This window comes from Rhinolophus hipposideros (genome assembly GCF_964194185.1).
Source record: "Rhinolophus hipposideros genome assembly, chromosome: 15".
In the NCBI taxonomy this organism is placed as follows: Eukaryota; Metazoa; Chordata; class Mammalia; order Chiroptera; family Rhinolophidae; genus Rhinolophus; species Rhinolophus hipposideros.
This window is the reverse complement of record NC_138061.1, coordinates 62,513,247-62,530,594: the sequence shown is the minus strand read 5'-3', so window position 1 is coordinate 62,530,594 and position 17,348 is coordinate 62,513,247. Positions and strand designations below refer to the sequence as shown.

The 17,348-nt window shown below is 49.1% G+C and overlaps 1 protein-coding gene and 1 pseudogene across 2 annotated transcripts; both read left to right on the top strand.

The window, feature by feature from the left end:
• Positions 1–818: 818 nt before the first annotated feature.
• Positions 819–3,629, top strand: LOC308508308 (DNA-directed RNA polymerase III subunit RPC3-like; annotated as a pseudogene). Its single transcript has one exon. The product of its transcript is annotated as a DNA-directed RNA polymerase III subunit RPC3-like (transcript).
• Positions 3,630–4,417: 788 nt separating this feature from the next.
• On the top strand, positions 4,418–17,321 carry RBP3 (retinol binding protein 3; the record flags this gene model as incomplete). Its single annotated transcript, XM_081075433.1, is given in 9 exon segments — positions 4,418–4,435; positions 7,184–8,354; positions 8,357–9,050; positions 9,052–10,177; positions 12,389–12,579; positions 14,462–14,594; positions 14,598–14,604; positions 16,054–16,299; positions 16,302–17,321. Coding segments are annotated over 9 exon segments (3,651 nt in total). The 3' UTR covers positions 16,367–17,321.
• Between the last annotated feature and the right edge of the window lie 27 nt (positions 17,322–17,348).

Genomic DNA, 17,348 nt, shown 5'->3' with positions numbered 1-17,348 from the left:
AAACCCTTAGAAAGTTCCAAGAAATGTCCAAAAACATACCAGGATGAATAAATGAATTTAACCTCATTGCAGAATATACGACCAATACACAATGAACTACAGGGAATGAAAATTTAAAGAGAAACTATCATTTACAAATGGCACCTAAAAATGCAAGAAATGCTTAGCTATTTGTAACAAAACTTTACATGACCTATAGACTGAAATCATACAAAACTGATAAAATAAATTAAAGAAGACCTAAATAAAGAGATATATTAATTAATGAGTTGGAAGACTCAGTATTGTTAAGATGTTGATTATCCCCCAAACTAATCTATAGATTTAACTCAATCCCAATCAACTGTTTGATTCTAAAATCAATTATATGAATCTAAAATGTATATGGATAATCAAAGGAACTAAAAGAGCCAAAATAATTTTGATAAAGAATAACAAAGTTGGAAATCTCACACTGCATGATTTCAAGACACACTATAAACTATTGTAACCAAGACAGTGTGGTATTGGTGAAAAGACAGGGAAGCAGAGGAATGTAACAGAACAGAGTACAGAAATAGACCCACACATATGTAGTTAATCACTCTTTGACCAAATGCCAAGTCAATTCAATGGAAGCTTTTTCAAAAGCTAGTGCTAGATCAACTGGATATTCACATGGAAAAAAATAAACTTTGACCTCCTACTTCACACTGTACACAAAAATTAACTCAAAAGGATTATAGATGTGAAACCTAAAACTATATAGAACTTCTAGAAAAAACATTAAAGACAAGTTTTGTGACCTTGAGACAGGCAAAGATTTCTTAAGAGACGGCACCAAAAATATAAAGCATAAGAGAAAATTTGATAAATTGGAATTTATTGAACATGAAAACTCGACCTTCAAATTTCATTATTAAGAGCATGAAAAGACAAGCCACAGATTGGGATACACGTACACATGTATCAGGCAAAAGACTCATCCAGAATATAAAAATAACTCTTAATTTATCAATAATAAAACAAACAACCCCCAACAAATGAGCAAAAGATTTAAACAGACATTTTACCATACAACTGGCTAATAAATGTATAAAAAGATGTTCAACACCATTAATCATCAAGAATATACAACTTGAAATCACAAGGAGAAACCATTCTATGCCCATTTGAATGGCTAAAATTAAAAAGTCTGACCATACCAATTGTTGGTATTGATGTGGAGGATTTAGAAGTCTCATATGTTGAGGGTAGAGATTTAAATTTTGGAAAACAGTTATGTAGTCTTTTAAGACATTAAACATGCATTTCTTTCCTAGTGAAAATGAAAACATATGTCCACACAAAGAGTTACATTCAAATTTTCACAGCAGCATATTTCTAATAAACATGCACTGGAAGCGAGGTCTATCAAAGGTGAGTGGATAACAAACTGTGGTGTAGCTATAGAATGGACTACCACTCAGCAATAAAATTCATGAATTAATGGTACACTCAACAACATGGGTAAATCTCAAAATCATTAAAGTAAAAGAAGTACGTAAAAGAAGACAGACAAAAGTAACATATGTGGCATAATTCCATTTACACACAATCCTAGAAAATGCGAACTAACCCATAGTGTTTTCTGGAGATGGAGATGCAAAGTGCATGTGGAAAATTTGGGGGTGGAACAATATATATTTCCTTGATTGTGGAGATGGTTTCATGGGTGCATACACTTGCCAAAATGCACCAAATCTTGCACTTCAAGTATGGGCAGTTTATTGTGTGTCAATTATATACCAAGTTGTTAAAAACAGAAAAAGTATGCATTTATTATATAATTTGGAAGTTAATGAAAAATATAATAAAGAAAATGATCAAATGAACAAGTGCACATTCCCTTTGCTTCAGCAAGCCCAGGTTTCGAAATTAATTCTACAGAAACAAGAAGCACTAATCCTTAACGACATGTGTTCGAGAACATTTATCACAATATTGTTTATAGGATCAAAAGCAGAAACAACTCGCTCTTGCAAGAAAGAGCTGAAGGCTCTCAGCAGGGAATTCGGTGGCACTGGATTGCATTGACCCCAGAGCTCTGAGACCCCTCAGGACAATGAGTCAAGCAGAAACTAAACTGTGCTCTTTGTTGCTGCAAGAGCATTTTGGGGAGATCATGGAAAAATTGGAGTCCACCTAATCAGAATTGGCAGCCAGCCGCTAGAGTAAGTGGCCCGTGACACAGGAACATCACTGGACCAGGTTTTTAAAAAGCCCTTTGTGTCCTCTTCCAACATAACGTGGTGATAGATCAAGTGCACCAACGTGGTGTGGGGGACTGTGAAGGCCAGTGCGGTGGGGTATTGTAAGTACTCAGGTACCGCGGTATATCTATACTGCCAACACATTGTGTAGTGACACTGGGGAGCTGATTGATGAGGAGCTGCTGTTGAATGACAAAATGACTATGTCAGCCATTGGGAAGAAAGTGGCAGATTAGCTCACAGAGACCATGAAGGATGGAAAGACCACCTTGTGTCCCTACCAGACACACATTTTGTGCAGCGTTGTGCATTGGTGCCTGCCACCAAGAATTCAGATCCTGGGCCACTGCCACCTGCCCAACTCTTGCCACCAATGAATAGAACATGTACCTGGTTCCTAAACTAAGCTTGATAGGAAAAAGAAAAAGGAGATCATCTGAGGACGAAGCTACTGGGGAGCCCAAGGCCAAGAGACAAAAACACACCACAGATAAGGAAGAGCCCATTCCAGATGATAGGATTTATTGGCAGGCCAACCTTGACAGATCCCACCAGCACTTCCGAGACCAAGCCATTGTCCGTGCAGTTGCCAACAGAATGGAGCAGACCAGCAGCGAGATTATAAGGACCATGGTCCAGGTGACTGAGATCACCACCCCCTCCAAGTGCCCCCTTCACCCAGCCATTGTCTTCCAGTGGGATCGTCAGATCCCTACATGTTGGCTATAACACCTCAAAGCAAGTTCTTGATCATTATCTCACTCTGCTGGCAGATGATCCACTAGAGTTTATTGGAAAGCCTGGAGACAGTGGTGGAGGAATGTGTGTCATCAACCTCCATAAGGATCCCTAGCCACAGCCACTCTGGAGTCAATCTACAGGAGAGATTGGGTCTCACTATGCCAGAATATTCCTTCTAGTTTTGCAAAAGAAACACCTGGAGCAAAAGCAGGTAGAAGACTTTGCAATGATTCCAGCAAAGGAGGCGAAGGATATGCTTTATAAGACACTCTCAGAAAATATTGTATCACTCCAGAGCATAGCCAACCTGATTATAGGAGGCAATTTGCAACAAAAGAGAACAAGCATCTACTAGAAAAGTCTCAGAGGATAGAAGCCATCATTGCATCTATGCAGTCTACATGTGCAGAGGAGGAAAAGCTGCAAGAAATAGAGATAATCATAGCCCCTGAACTCCAGCAGCTAGAGACCCTGAAGTGTAATGTCAACAAGTTGGATGCCAGTGAGATCCAAGAGGATGAAACCATCTTCCTGCTGGAGTCATGCATCAAGAGAACAGTAAAGAGATAATGACCCAGAAGAAGAGTCTTCCTCAAAAGATCTGGGGGGGATAGGAAGGGAAAATAAAGGAGATGCCTAAATGCAATTTAGCAATGGGATAAGTTACAGATTCTTGTACTGAAACCCTCCATCCCTACCACCTAGAATACACCAGAAAGAGTTTGACATTAAAAAAAAAAAAGTTACACTATCCCTCACTAAATGAATGGGTCAATAAGTTATCAGAGACTGTTATGCAGCCATTAAAAGGATAAACTTTATGTATAGGCTTCAACTTGGAAGGACGTTTAAGTGAAAAAATTGCAAATTACTTTGGATACTATTATGAGATGACACAAGATAGATGGATAGATAGACAAGCATCCATACGTAGAGAAGCATAAATTTCCTACATATGTTCTTCCACATATGAACAGAGAAAGGTTAAGACAGCTACACATTAAACTGTTACTATTGGCTGGGTTAGAAAGGCTTTAAAAAAGGCTTTAAAAAAAAAGATTTTTCACATATTTGTACACTATTTAACTTGTAAAAATGAATATGTTTTACTCTTATTTTTAAAAAAGTTAAAAGAAAACTAATTAAAATACAATAAAGACAAGGTTCAACTTGCTCTGAAATGCATCCCAAAAAATATGTTGGCTTGAGGGTTAGAGAGGGATCCAAAGAGACAGAGGTAAGATATAAAATAAAGAAAGCATAATAAAATGTCAGTGGTGGAATCTAGATAGATAGCATATGGATATTTGCTGTACCATTTGAAAATGTCCATAATGAGTTTCAAGGAAAAAGCTAACATGGATGATAAATTAGATAGACAAATGATAGATGATAGATGATGATGATAGATAGATAGATAGATAGATAGATAGATAGATAGATAGATGTGGCTGGGTGGCTGGGTGAGTGGGTGGATAAACAGCCACAGAGACAAGGGCTCTGGCCACTGCAGAAAGTGAATTCTCAATGTAACAGACAGCTGACTGCTTCCTGAATTGCCCAGGTTGCAGGCATGCTCCTTTGGACTATCCCTACAGCAGCACACCTTTTGAGTCATTCAATCTTATGCTGTGGTCTCTGCGGGGTGTGCTCTGGAGTGAGCACCAAGTCTGGGCATTTCTGAGGCGTACAGACTCTACAGACAGAGGCCTGCAAAAGGTTTGGGACCTCAGAAGCACTCAGTAACCCAGGGTCTTAAAGGCAACCTCTGAGTCTTTGCTTATATCTCCCCAAACCCACCGAGGAGCTCTGATCACAGGCTTCCATTCACCAACTCCTACTGCATCCTCGGTTTTTTCTTTATACCCACTAACACTAGTACAACAATACTCTGAGGCTTTTCTCCTTCGGAGGAAGACAACACAGAGCCATGTCACCTAATCTAGGTCTCTGCCCTAGAAAGCAGTAGTGTTGGGGGGCCTCCTAAGCCCACACTCTTGAAACTTCTGCCCACGTACCTGTTTGTAAAAGTGAGGGAGAACGCAGGGGCTTCTGACTCCATCCCAACGCCAAACTCAAACCCCAAGATCACAATGGGACTCTGTAGCCCCTGGGCCAATAGCCAACAAGGCCGGATGGAGAGGTGGAGAGCATCTCCTGTCTCCCACTCTGGGACTTGCCGAGAACATGCTCTCCTCAGCCGCTGCCACCTGCTCATGTTCTCTTATGTGGGGGCCAGGACATACCTGGCTCCTGGAGAGTATGGAGAACTCCAGGACAGAATTTCCTCCCACTGAGCTCAGGCCACACCAAGCAGGACAGGTTACCTCTTCTTGCAGGCACTGTCTAACTCTGGCACCCCAGTAACTTGCAACAGACCCCAGTTCAGTTTCTCCTCTGTGAGGTTCTGAGCCATCGACTAAAATCAAGATGCAGCAACAGCCCCAAGCATCCCATCCTGAGACTGCTTTGTAGTAAGAGTCTGGGAGGAGCACTTTCCCTAAAAGAGACTTACTCCTCAGAAGACTGGGATGCATGCTCAGAGCTGTGATTCCCCACGTGGAGGCAGAGCAGAAGGCCCAGTCTTCCCAGCAGGGATTAAGGGGGCCTTATTATTATAATAAATCAGGCTCACTTCATTGGCTGCAAATGGTGGAGTGATGTGACCATATGTCACCGGGCATTAAACAAATCCTAATGAGCTAAAAAATATGTTTCTGTTAGCTAATTGACCTCTTTGGCCTTCGTAAACATCCTCAGATAATGATTTCCAGAGTGCACACTGTGACTCTCAAGTGTGCTGACAAAGCCCCCCTGACCCCAGGGCCATCTCCTCTGGCTGCCTGCTGAGGCACACATGTGTGCCTGCCTGCTGTCCAAACAGCCCAAGAAGTGTGTGGTGGAGATAACAGGGCGAAATGATAGTAGAGCCAGGCCGCTCTCTGAGCACTCTTCCCTGACTGTGCAACTGTGCTTTGGGCTGTAATTGTCTCTGAACCATAGTTGTCTCATCTGTTAAGTGAGAGAAATGTCCACCCCTGGAGGAATGCAGAGAAAAAGCAGGAGTTCTAGGTTATAGGCAGGACCCGCAACCATTCTATGTGAAGGAGCAGGAGCTGGGAACCTGAGAGGCCAACGGTTGGTTCACCTGGAACTGGCTCATGTGCCCTGTGCATGTGGGGAGAGTGATCTGAATTATCTGTGGGGCCTGGGACCACAGCAACCCAAGACCTACTACTCAGTTCTCCCTGCAGGCAGTGGACAGTGAGCCAAGGCCTCAACTAGCAGGAGAATGGACACCCCTTGGATCTCAGAGCTAACTTCATCTGGCCTGAAATCACTGGTTCCATGATATCTGGAAAGCAGGTCCCCTCCGCACTCACCAAACCCCACACTGAAGTCCAGACATGTCATTTCTATAGTTTGAAAGCTGTCGGGAGACTACTCTGGTTCCCTGGAGTCATTAGCAAGACATAAACTTCAAGCCCTGAATTTGATGAAAGCCTTAGACTCAACCTCTACACTGTCTGAGCCGGTGACCCCACAGGCTTTTTCTCTCCACTCCCACATCTACCCACCTACTAAGCTGATTCTTCAGCTATAAAACAGAGATAATAACTAACAAGGAGAACTTCTCAGTAATTGAGTACTTCCTTCTCGATTACCACTGTGAAGTGCTTTACTCACAATAAATGAGACACTTCCCAAAGGCCACAGAGCAGAGTTGCAAAACCATGCCTCCAATGAATTCTACCTAATTCCAGAGGCATGGATCACTCAGTGTAGTGGGGAAATGCTATTTACTTGCAGGTTAATAACTCTACTTCGTAAGGATGCTTGTCAGCTTGTAAAGCATGGAGTACAGTGCCTGCATGTAGCAGGGACTCACAAGTAAATGGGAGTTTTTTCAAATTACTATACAGAGATGACACAGCAAGATGATATTTAACATACCCTCTGGGTCAAACTACCTCGGCCCCTTCTGCACAGTTCCCGGGGCTGTTATGCTTGAATTAGACAGGATTAAAGGATTACTGGAAGTGGAAGCCGCAACCCAGCTCCCGCATTTAGCCCCAGACCTTCTCTCTGCCAGCTGAGAAGGGCAAGGAAGAAAGGGAGACACACAGGGCAGTGCTGTGGCTTGCACGCAGTCAAGGGAGCTTTAGTGCAGGAGCCGGCCCTCCTTCTGCATCCCCATGACAAGAGAATAGGCTCTGCTCTTCTCCACACTGCTCTGTGGCCTGGCTGGCTCCACACACCTCTTCCAGCCAAGCCTGGTGCTGAACATGACCACGGTCCTCCTGGATAACTACTACTTCCCGGAGAACCTGATGGGGATGCAAGAAACCATTGAGCAGGCCATCAAGAGTCGTGAGATCCTAGGCATCTCAGACCCTCAGACCCTGACCCATGTCCTGACAGCGGGCTTGCAGAGCTCTTTGAACGACTCTCGCCTGGTCATCTCGTATGAGCCCAGTGCCCTCGTGGCTCCCCAGCAAGCCCCAGCGCTCACCAACCTCACAGAAGATGAACTGCTGGCCCAGCTGCAGAAGGTCATCCGCCATGATGTTCTGGAGGGCAACGTGGGCTACCTGCAGATGGACGACGTCCCGAGCCAGGAGGTGGTGAGCAAGCTGGGGGGCTTCCTGGTGGCCAATATCTGGAGGAAGCTCATAGACACCTCTGCCTTGGTGCTGGACCTCCGGCACTGCACCAGAGGCCACGTTTCCGGCATCCCCTATGTCATCTCCTACCTGCACCCAGGGAACACGGTCCTGCACGTAGACACCATCTATGATCGCCCCTCAAATACGACCACTGAGATCTGGACCCTTCCTCAGGTCCTGGGAGAGAGATACAGTGCTGACAAGGATGTGATGGTCCTCACCAGTGGCCACACGGGAGGAGTGGCCGAGGACATTGCTTACATCCTCACACAGAGGCGCAGGGCCATCGTGGTGGGAGAGAGGACTATAGGGGGCGCCCTGGACCTGGAGAAGCTGAGGATAGGCCAGTCTGACTTCTTCCTCACGGTGCCTGTGTCCAGGTTCTTGGGACACTTGGGTGGGTGCAGCCAGACCTGGGAGGGCAGAGGGGTGCTGCCCGGTGTGGGGACATCTGCAGAGCAGGCCCTAGAGAAGGCCCTGGCCATCCTCACGCTGCGCAGGGCACTGCCGGAAGTCCTGCGGCGCCTTCAGGAGGTCCTGCAGGACTCTTACACTCTGGTGGACCGTGTGCCCGCCCTCCTGCACCACCTGGCCAGCATGGACTTTGCTGCCGTCGTCTCTGAAGAAGATCTGGTCACTAAGCTCAACGCCGGTCTCCACGCTGTGTCTGAGGACCCTAGGCTCATGGTGCGGGCCCTGAGGCCCGAAGAAACCTCCTCTGGGCCGAGACTGGAACCGATGAACCCCCCGAGGCGGCAGCAGAAGTGCCGGAGGATGAGGTAGCGCGGCAGGCCCTGGTGGACTCCGTATTCCAGGTGTCCGTGCTGCCGGGCAATGGGGGTTACCTGCATTTCGACAGGTTTGCCGACGCCTCCGTGCTGGGGGTGCTGGGCCCGTACATCCTGCGCCAGGTGTGGGAGCCCCTGCAGGACACGCAGCACCTCATTATGGACCTGTGCCAGAACCCCGGGGGGCCATCCTCTGCGGTGCCCCTGCTGCCGTCCTACTTTCAGGGCCCAGACGCAGGCCCCGTGCATCTCTTCACCACTTATGACCGCCGCACCAATGTCACGCAGGAGCCCTTCAGCCGCACGGAGCTGCTGGGCCAGCGCTACGGCTCCCAATGTGGGGTGTACCTGCCCACGAGCCACCGCACAGCCACGGCCGCTGAAGAGCTGGCCTTCCTCATGCAGTCACTGGGCTGGGCCACACTGGTGGGCGAGATCACCGCGGGCAGCCTGCTACCCACCTGCACCGTGCCCCTGCTGGAGACGCTGGAAGGCAGCCTGGCGCTCCCCGTGCCTGTGCTTACCTTCATCGACAACCATGGGAAGAGCTGGCTGGGGGGCAGTGTGGTGGCCGAGGAGGCTCTGCACAGAGCCCAGGGGGCCTTGGTAGAAGGCACAGGGCACAGGCACAGGGCTGGAGGCCCACTATGCACGGCCAGAGGTTGTCGGGAAGACAGCCTACCTGCTTCGAGCCAAGCTGGCCCAGGGGGCCTACCGCACAGCCGTGGACCTGGACTCCCCGGCCTCTCAGCTCACAGCTAACCTGCAGGAGATGTCTGGGGAGCATCGTCTACTGGTGTGCCACAGCCCTGGCGAGCTGGCAGCAGAGGAAGTGCCCCCACCACCCCCTGCTGTGTTCTCCCCAGAGAAGCTCTCGTACCTCATCAAGGCCCTTTTCAAGACAGAGGTGCTGCCAGGCCAGCTGGGCTACTTGTGTTTTGACGCCATGGCCAAGCTGGAGACGGTGAAGGCCATTGGGTCACAGCTGGTACAGCTGGTGTGTCAGGGGCTGGTGGACACAGCCGCACTGGTCATTGACCTGCGCTACAACCCTGGTAGCTACTCCACAGCTGTGCCCCTACTCTGCTCCTACTTTTTTGATGTGGAATCCCGCCAGCACCTCTACCCTGTCTTTGACAGGGCCACCTCGAGGGTCACGAAGGTGTGGACCCTGCCCCAGGTGACTGGCCAGCGCTACGGCCCCGACAAGGACCTCTACATCCTGATGAGCCATACCAGCGGGTTGGCGGCTGAGGCTTTTGCTCACACCATGCAGGACCTGCAGCGGGCCACAGTCATCGGGGAGCCCACAGCTGGAGGGGCACTCTCTGTGGGTATCTACCAGGTGGGCAGCAGCCCCTTGTATGCCTCCATGCCCACACAGACGGCCCTGAGCACCAGCACAGGTGAGGCCTGGGACCTAGCGGGAGTGGAGCCTGACATCATTGTGCCCATGACCGAGGCCCTCTCCACAGCTCAGGACATAGTGGCCCTGCATGCCAAGGAGCCCACTGTGATGCAGACGACCGGGAAGCTGGTTGCCGATAACTATGCCTCCCATGAGCTGGGGGCCAAGATGGCTGCCAAACTAAGCCGTCTGCAGAGCCGCTATTCAAGGGTGACCTCAGAAGGGGCCCTGGCTGAGATGCTGGGGGCTGACCTGCAGATGCTGTCCGGGGGTCCACACCTGAAGACAGCGCATATCCCTGAGGATGCCAAGGACCACATTCCTGGGATTGTGCCCATGCAGGTGAGATATAAGGGAGACTTGGCCCAGCACAGTCCCAGGAAGGAGCTGACCAACTGTCCTCACATCCAGGGCTCTGAGCATGCTTCAAGACAATGGCTTCCAGACTTGTTTTCATGCTTAAGTTTTCACCAGTCACATCGTTTTCTCTCTCGCACTGTTATCCTATGGACTCCCCATGACCGGGGGGTCCCTGAGCACCTCTGTAGAACATTGGTACCCATAGGAACTCAGTTTGAAAATTCCTGGTATAGAAGGAGCTTCACTCTCGGCTGAGTGGAAGGCAAGTGTTTGCAGGGCTTCTCATTGACAGACAAATAGGTCACAAATGAGAGCACTACGACTTCCTCCTCTGGAAATGTGGGGTTTGTGTTAATGCTCCCCATCTGCCTGCCTCAGAGGTCCACCGTTTGTGTGCATGAGTTGGGGGGATGGAGACAGGGAAGCAGGCAAAGGGCCTGGCCTCACAATGCCTTGGAGCTAAAGCGTGCAGCCTGGACACAGGCCCTGGGGTGGTCAGGGGTGCCGGTGCACAGCCCAGAGAACCACAGCCGTGGGTTTTGCTTGGTTAGGCACCGACTGCCTTCTCCTCCCCTCCCACAATGCAAAGCACTGCATCCTGGAGGAGCTGCCCCCTTGGTGGACATGTGGACTGATCCAAGAGCCAGCTGGAAGGGAAATTCTGAGTGGGGCTGTTGTGGTCAGAACATATGAAGCCAGCACTGAAGTCTTTGGAAACACTGAAAAGGTGAATCATTGCTGAGGAGCTTTGCTGCTGGGTGGATGAGGGAAAGTTCTCCAGGAGAGTGGCCAAGGTAAAGCATAAGATTCACCAGGTACTTCCATCAGCATAGAGCCCCATCAAAAGCAGCATTGATAGCACATTGTTTGTCATCTGTGATTTCACTGCATAGTCAAGACAGCAGTTATCGTGGGTTTCCTTGAAAGCAGGGCCTGAGACAAGGGCTTGAGTGCAGGTAATTCATGTGGGAGGTAGTTGCTAAAGCAGGAGCGAGGGAACAGGGAGAGTGGGAGGAAAGGAGAAAACTCTGACAGGTGGGCGCATTCTTGAGACTGTTGCTTCTGAGGATTCCAACAAGACCTTGCCAAGTGTGAGGAATGCCTCCCGGAGCCGTCCCTCTGAAGTCCCTGTTCTCCACTGGCTGAGGGTCCCCCAAGGGACATGAACTCTCTCAAACTCTGGGGAAGCTTGGAGAAGTTCCAGAAGTAGAGAGTAGAAAAACAGGGGTGTGCTGGACACAAGGCCCTGTCACCTGGGGTCCAGTTGCAGCTGAAATCACAGGAGGGCTGATGGCACCAAAATCATCAACTGCAGAATTATAATCCCATTTTATGAAAAGGGGAACTGAGGCCCAAAAGGGTGCAGGGGAGAGTGGCCTGTGGCCAAAGAGCTTGTGACTGAGGGCAGAGCAGGGCTTACAGACTATGTGTCCCAGGCAACAGTGTCATCCATGTTAGCTCTTGGCTTTCAGTCCAGCTCACAGAGCCTATGGCCTTCTAGCAGCCTTGGAGAGAAAGGAGGGTGGTCCAGGCATGTTGAGGGAGCCTTGTAAGGGCCAGCACTGTGCTAGGCTCACAGGGCCTCCAGATTCCAACTGAGGATTCACTCAGTCAGAGTTCACATGTGGATTCAGATTCTGGCTCTACCAATTACTGGCTGTGTGAGCTTGGGCTTAATCACTCTTGTGCTTAAGTTCCTCATTGAAAATAGGGGGATAATGGTGTCTTCTCCACAGGGTGGCCATGGAATGATGGTAAGTGCTGCAAAATGCTAAGCACAGGACCAAGGCCCTGGGAATGACTCAGGGGCCCAGGAGCTAATGACGCCCCTCTCCCTATCCTAGGAGAGAGGAAAATAAGTTCAGGGGCATTAAAAAGTGTCTGGTCAGGGAAGACAAAGTAGAGACAGTGCGGGGTCTTTGAGCTCTGGACACCAGGGCTTGGGGTTGGCACACGTGAGCGTTCTCAGTAAGGAAGCTGACGACCACACGTGGGTTCATACCCTCGGGCCACTGCCCACATAACCCCCACACCATCTGAAAAGGTCCTGGTACTTACTACCTCTTTCAGAAATGTTCCCTTCACAGGCCCTTAGTATTTCTCATGCTGTGAAGGAAATCCATGGTGTTTTCTTGCCCTGATTTTAAACTCTGCTCCTCTCCTGACATTGAGCGGGACCTCCCAATATTCCAGATCCCTTCCGCTGATGTTTTTGAAGACCTGATCAAGTTTTCCTTCCACACTAATGTGCTTGAGGACAGCATTGGCTACTTGAGGTTCGACATGTTTGGAGACTGTGAGCTGCTCACCCAGGTCTCAGAGCTGCTGGTGGAGCACATCTGGAAGAAGATTGTACACACGGACACCATGATTATTGACATGAGGTCAGTGGCCCGGTGGTCAGTGGTTCCTTGCCACGTCAGGGAAGCTGCCAGAAGACAGTCAAAGCTATGGGCCCAAGCAGGAAGAAAAAGGGCCCCAGGACACAGGACAGCAGCTGAACGAGACTAGGTCACCTAGCTATCGGGGCTCTGGCCAGCTAGCCCAGGGGTTCTGGTTAAATTGACTGGGTGAGAACCCAGCACTGCTAGATTTTTCAAGCTCCTCCAATGATCCCAATGTGCATTCCAGGCTGAGAATTACTGGGCTGATTCAGTGTTCCCCAAATGTGCCTGGTCATAGGATTCCTTGAGAGAGAGAGGGAAGAGAGACAGGAAGAACACTGTTTCCAGTGCCCCAGCCCAGCCATACTGAGTCCAAAACTCCAGGGTGACAACCGATGATCTATGTATTTGACACGTTCCATCCCAGGTGTTCTGAACATGAGTCACGTTTGGCACAGGTAGGCCTCCCCCTGTGGTTATGGCTCACGTCATACAGTCAGCCCACGACCACCCTCGTCATGAAAATGAGGAAGCCAGAGTCCCAGAGAGAATTTTCAAATAGCCACTATTATTGCAAAAAAGAATTCTTTACCTCACAAAAGGATTGTTGGAGGGATACTTTCAGCCAGCTACCACCCTTCTGTGCCTCAAAGAGGTGTGTTTCCCTCAGAGAACAGGGGAGAGGGGAGGTGGAAGAACGCCTTCGGGTAGTGGCCAGGACCAGGCCCCGCCCAGGTCCACTGGCAGGCTTGCTTTGGGCACCTTCCATCGCATGGGGTGGGGCAAGCTGCTCCCCTGGAATACAGACAATTCTTACTCCCACCCACCTCCACTACTAGAGAGCCGCAGCTGGGATTGGCTGAGATGGAGACTCCAGCTCTGGGAGCTGGCCTGCAGCAGTCCCATGGTTCTTAGCACTCACCATGTGGGTCTGGAGCCCAGAGTCTGGTTCTCCTCCCTGGAAGAGAAATGGATGTGTGCCCAGAACTGGAGCTCAGAGGCTTCTGTGTGTACCTCTGATCTCTTTATTCTTCAAATGCTCTATTAAACATCCCAACAAACCTCATGCTAAGTCCCTATTTGCTTAACTGTGCCATCCACATTTTTAAATAGGGGGAGGCCCAGCCCACAGGTGTGCTTTGCTTAACAGCCCTTCCAACCTCAGGTTTGGAGGTTCAGATGCTGAGGTCATGTGCCCTGAACCCAGGCCAGGCCATCCTAGACTATCAACCAGAAGAGGCTCCTAACACACTGCCAGCCCAGCACTCTTCATTTCCCAGATAGAGAGGTAGGGTCCCAGGGAGGTCACAACATGGGGTAAATCTGTATGGTCTGGGACGGACACAGGCTCCCTCAGTTACAATGTAGTTCCACAACTCTGAGCACTCCACCACACTACGTGCCATATTAGGACACCTCAACTAAGATGCCTAGTGGGTTTTGTGAAATTATCGAGAATGCACCTGGGGAGGACCATGTTCCCAAAATGTGTTCTGCTTACAGACAGCATGGGTGCAGGGGATTAATCCATGGTCAGTAAGTGGGGGAAATTTATCAATAAGTTCCTGACTACAGGACTTTGTCAGAGCCTTTAATGCAATTATACAATATGTATCACACAATGTATTAATATGTGATCAGAAGGGGTGGGTATGGCATGCAGCATATTCTAAATGAATTTGACCACAAAGTCTCTTGTTCTCAAGAGACTAGTACTCTGGGGAATGCCAACCAAAGAATTCTGTAGGAGGAGGAAGGCGCACTAGACTGAGGCCGCCTGGAATTAGAACCCTCCACAGGACAAAGATAGGGGACTCCCAGAGGGACACCTAGCACCTCACTGTGAGCTCCGCCCTGGGTACCCTCCACTGCCTTCCCTCAGGTTTAACATCGGTGGCCCAACCTCCTCCATCTCTGCCCTGTGCTCCTACTTCTTCGAGGAAGGCCCTTCCATTCTGTTGGACAAAATCTATAGCCGGTCCAATGATTCCATCACTGAGCTCTGGACCCACACCTAGCTTGGAGGTGCATGCAGAAGCCTTCCCCTTCCTTTTCTCATTCTAGAAGCTTCCAAAAATTAAAGAAAGACAGTTTGGGTTTAGGTAAAAATAATAGTAAGTGGAATTTAAGTCCCTGCCTTATGCCATGCAATGTGCACATAAGATCTTTAATCCCTACAAAACTCATTCCATTATGTCCATTTTCTAGAAGAGAAAAATGAGTCTCAGCTGGATAGAATATCCTGTGTAAGTAACATCACTCAGCTAATAAGGTTTATCTAAAACCTAAATGCCTCCAATTCTCCCCACGACAGCCATCAGCCTGAAAAACAAATGTAGAACTAGAAGGATCCCTCCTCCCCATCACCAAACCCCACAGGGTTTCCAGTGCTTATCTTACCTGAACTCTCAGCAGCAGCTCAGCACACCTGCCTAAAGAAAGTTCTGATGCTGCCGGGGCTTCTGTTAGCTGTCCTGGGCCCAGAGCAGTGGCTACAGGAGCAGCGCGGGCCCCATACTTCACAGAGCCACGACTCTCCCAGCACCTCCTCTAGTGGATAGCCTCACTCCCTCCCCCTTGCGCAGTGCACAAAACCAAGGAACCCGTACTCCCTTCACCAATAGGTATACGGATATGACCAGAAAAGCACCCCACAACTTTCCTTTGTACACTTCCTTATCACACAAGAATTTGGGAGGAGCTTCCAAGACACACATTCATATAACATTGTAAAATGTAAATAAAAAATCAGAACCAGGTGAATTCTAAATTGAAATAGACTTTGAAGACAAGAAGTTAAAAATAGACTCAGCTTTTCACGTCATGGGGTCCTAGAACTGTGACATCCAACGTGGGAGCCTCTGAGCGTGGATATGTGGCTCATATAAACTGTGACGTGTAAAGTGTAAAATGGATGCCAGAAAAGCACTTAAAATATCCCATCAATAATTTTATTGATTAGTTTTTTGAAGTGAACATATTTTGGATATATTGAGTTAAATAAAACATCATTAAAATTCATTTCATCTTTTTCATTTTTTACTTGTTTAATGTGCCTCCTACAAGACTTACAATGAATTCTGTGGCTCACATTCTGGCTCATGTTGCATTTCTATTGGACGTCACAAATTTGGCTCTTCTTCAAGTTAGTTGTTCTCATTGTTCATAAAAAGGAAACACTCTCTTTTCTCAGAAAAGTCGAGCCTTTTCCCATTACTTGGTGATAAAAGAAGCCGTGTTGGGGGTAGAGGGCTTGGAAGCACTTTAAATACTCAGAATTGGGCATACTTTCTTATCCCCATTTTACAGATGCAGAAACGGGGGCTCAGAAAAGTGGAGAGACTCTTGTGTGAACACAAGGGTGCAAAACTAAGTCACAGAACCTCCTCTCTGTGGGTCCAGCCCCGATGGAGAAGGCAGGTCTCCCAGGATGGTGACTTGACTCTCCATCTTGAAAGGCCTCCTCTCTTGCAGGTGAACGCTATGGCTCCAAGAAGAACGTGGTCATTCTGACCAGCGGTGTGACCGCTGGTGTTGCGGAGGAATTTACCTACATCATGAAGAGGCTGGGCCGGGCACTGGTTATTGGGGAGGTGACCAGCAGGGGCTGCCAGCCTCCACAAACCTACCACGTGGATGACACCCACCTCTACAACACCATCCCCACTGCCCGCTCAGTGGGGGCTGCGGGCGGCAGCTCCTGGGAAGGGGTGGGTGTGGTACCCACGTGGCTGTCCCTGCAGAAGCAGCCCTCACGGGAGCCAGGGAGATGCTCCAGCACCTCTGAGAAGGGTGCAGCCCCCGGGGGAGCTTCCGTGGCCAGAGTCCTAGGGCAGGCGGGACCTCTGGGCCACACACCAAGGGCACGCAGGCACGTCCTGTGGCCACTCCAGCACCCCTGGATGCAGGTCAAAGGGGTCTGCCTGAGTCCCCCATGGGGCAGGAAAGGAGCCTGCTGAGCTCCGATCAGCCTTAGAGTTGGAAGGACCATTGGGGCTCATCCACCCTGCATGGTCACCCCTGCCTGCATCCCCTGTTTGAACACCCAGGGACAGGAAGCTCGCCCTCTCCACAGTAGTTATTTGGGGAAGGTGAAGTCCTGGTCTACCCACTCCCATGAAGCCTAATCACCAGTCTCCCCCACCCCCACGCTGTCAGCTAGAGCAGCTTTGTCCTATAGTTACAACATGAGCCACAGATGCCAGGCACATGTCTCAATTTACAATTTTTTTGTAGCCACATTTAGAAACGTAAAAAGAAGCAGGTGAAATTAATTTCAATAATATGAGTTATTTAACCCACTATATTCACAGTAGTATCATTTCAACATATACTCAGTAAAAAATTATTATAAATGAGATGTTTTTGTACAGTCTTTGAAATCTTAGCGCACAGTACCGTCTCACGCCCTGCATGTCTACAAGTCACCCGTAGCCGGTGGCTCCCTTGTGTGGGATAGTGCAGGCCCAGAGGGAAGGGGCCCCCACAGCCTAGCACACTGTCCTCACTCTGCCTTCCCGTCATCTGCGTTTCCCCCATTAGAGCACCCCCCTACTGTGCCCTGGGATCATTTCTGTAGTCACTGTGCTAACGAGCCCTCTAAACTGCAGGCTCTCTAAACTCTCCATGCCCAGTATGAGATCGTCACTGCGCCCTCCCCACGCTGCCTGGCCAAGGCCTGCTCCTGCCCACACATCACCAACTTGCACATACTCACAACTCCCTCCAAAAATCAGGCCAGAGATCTGGGAGCCACCCCTTACTTTCTC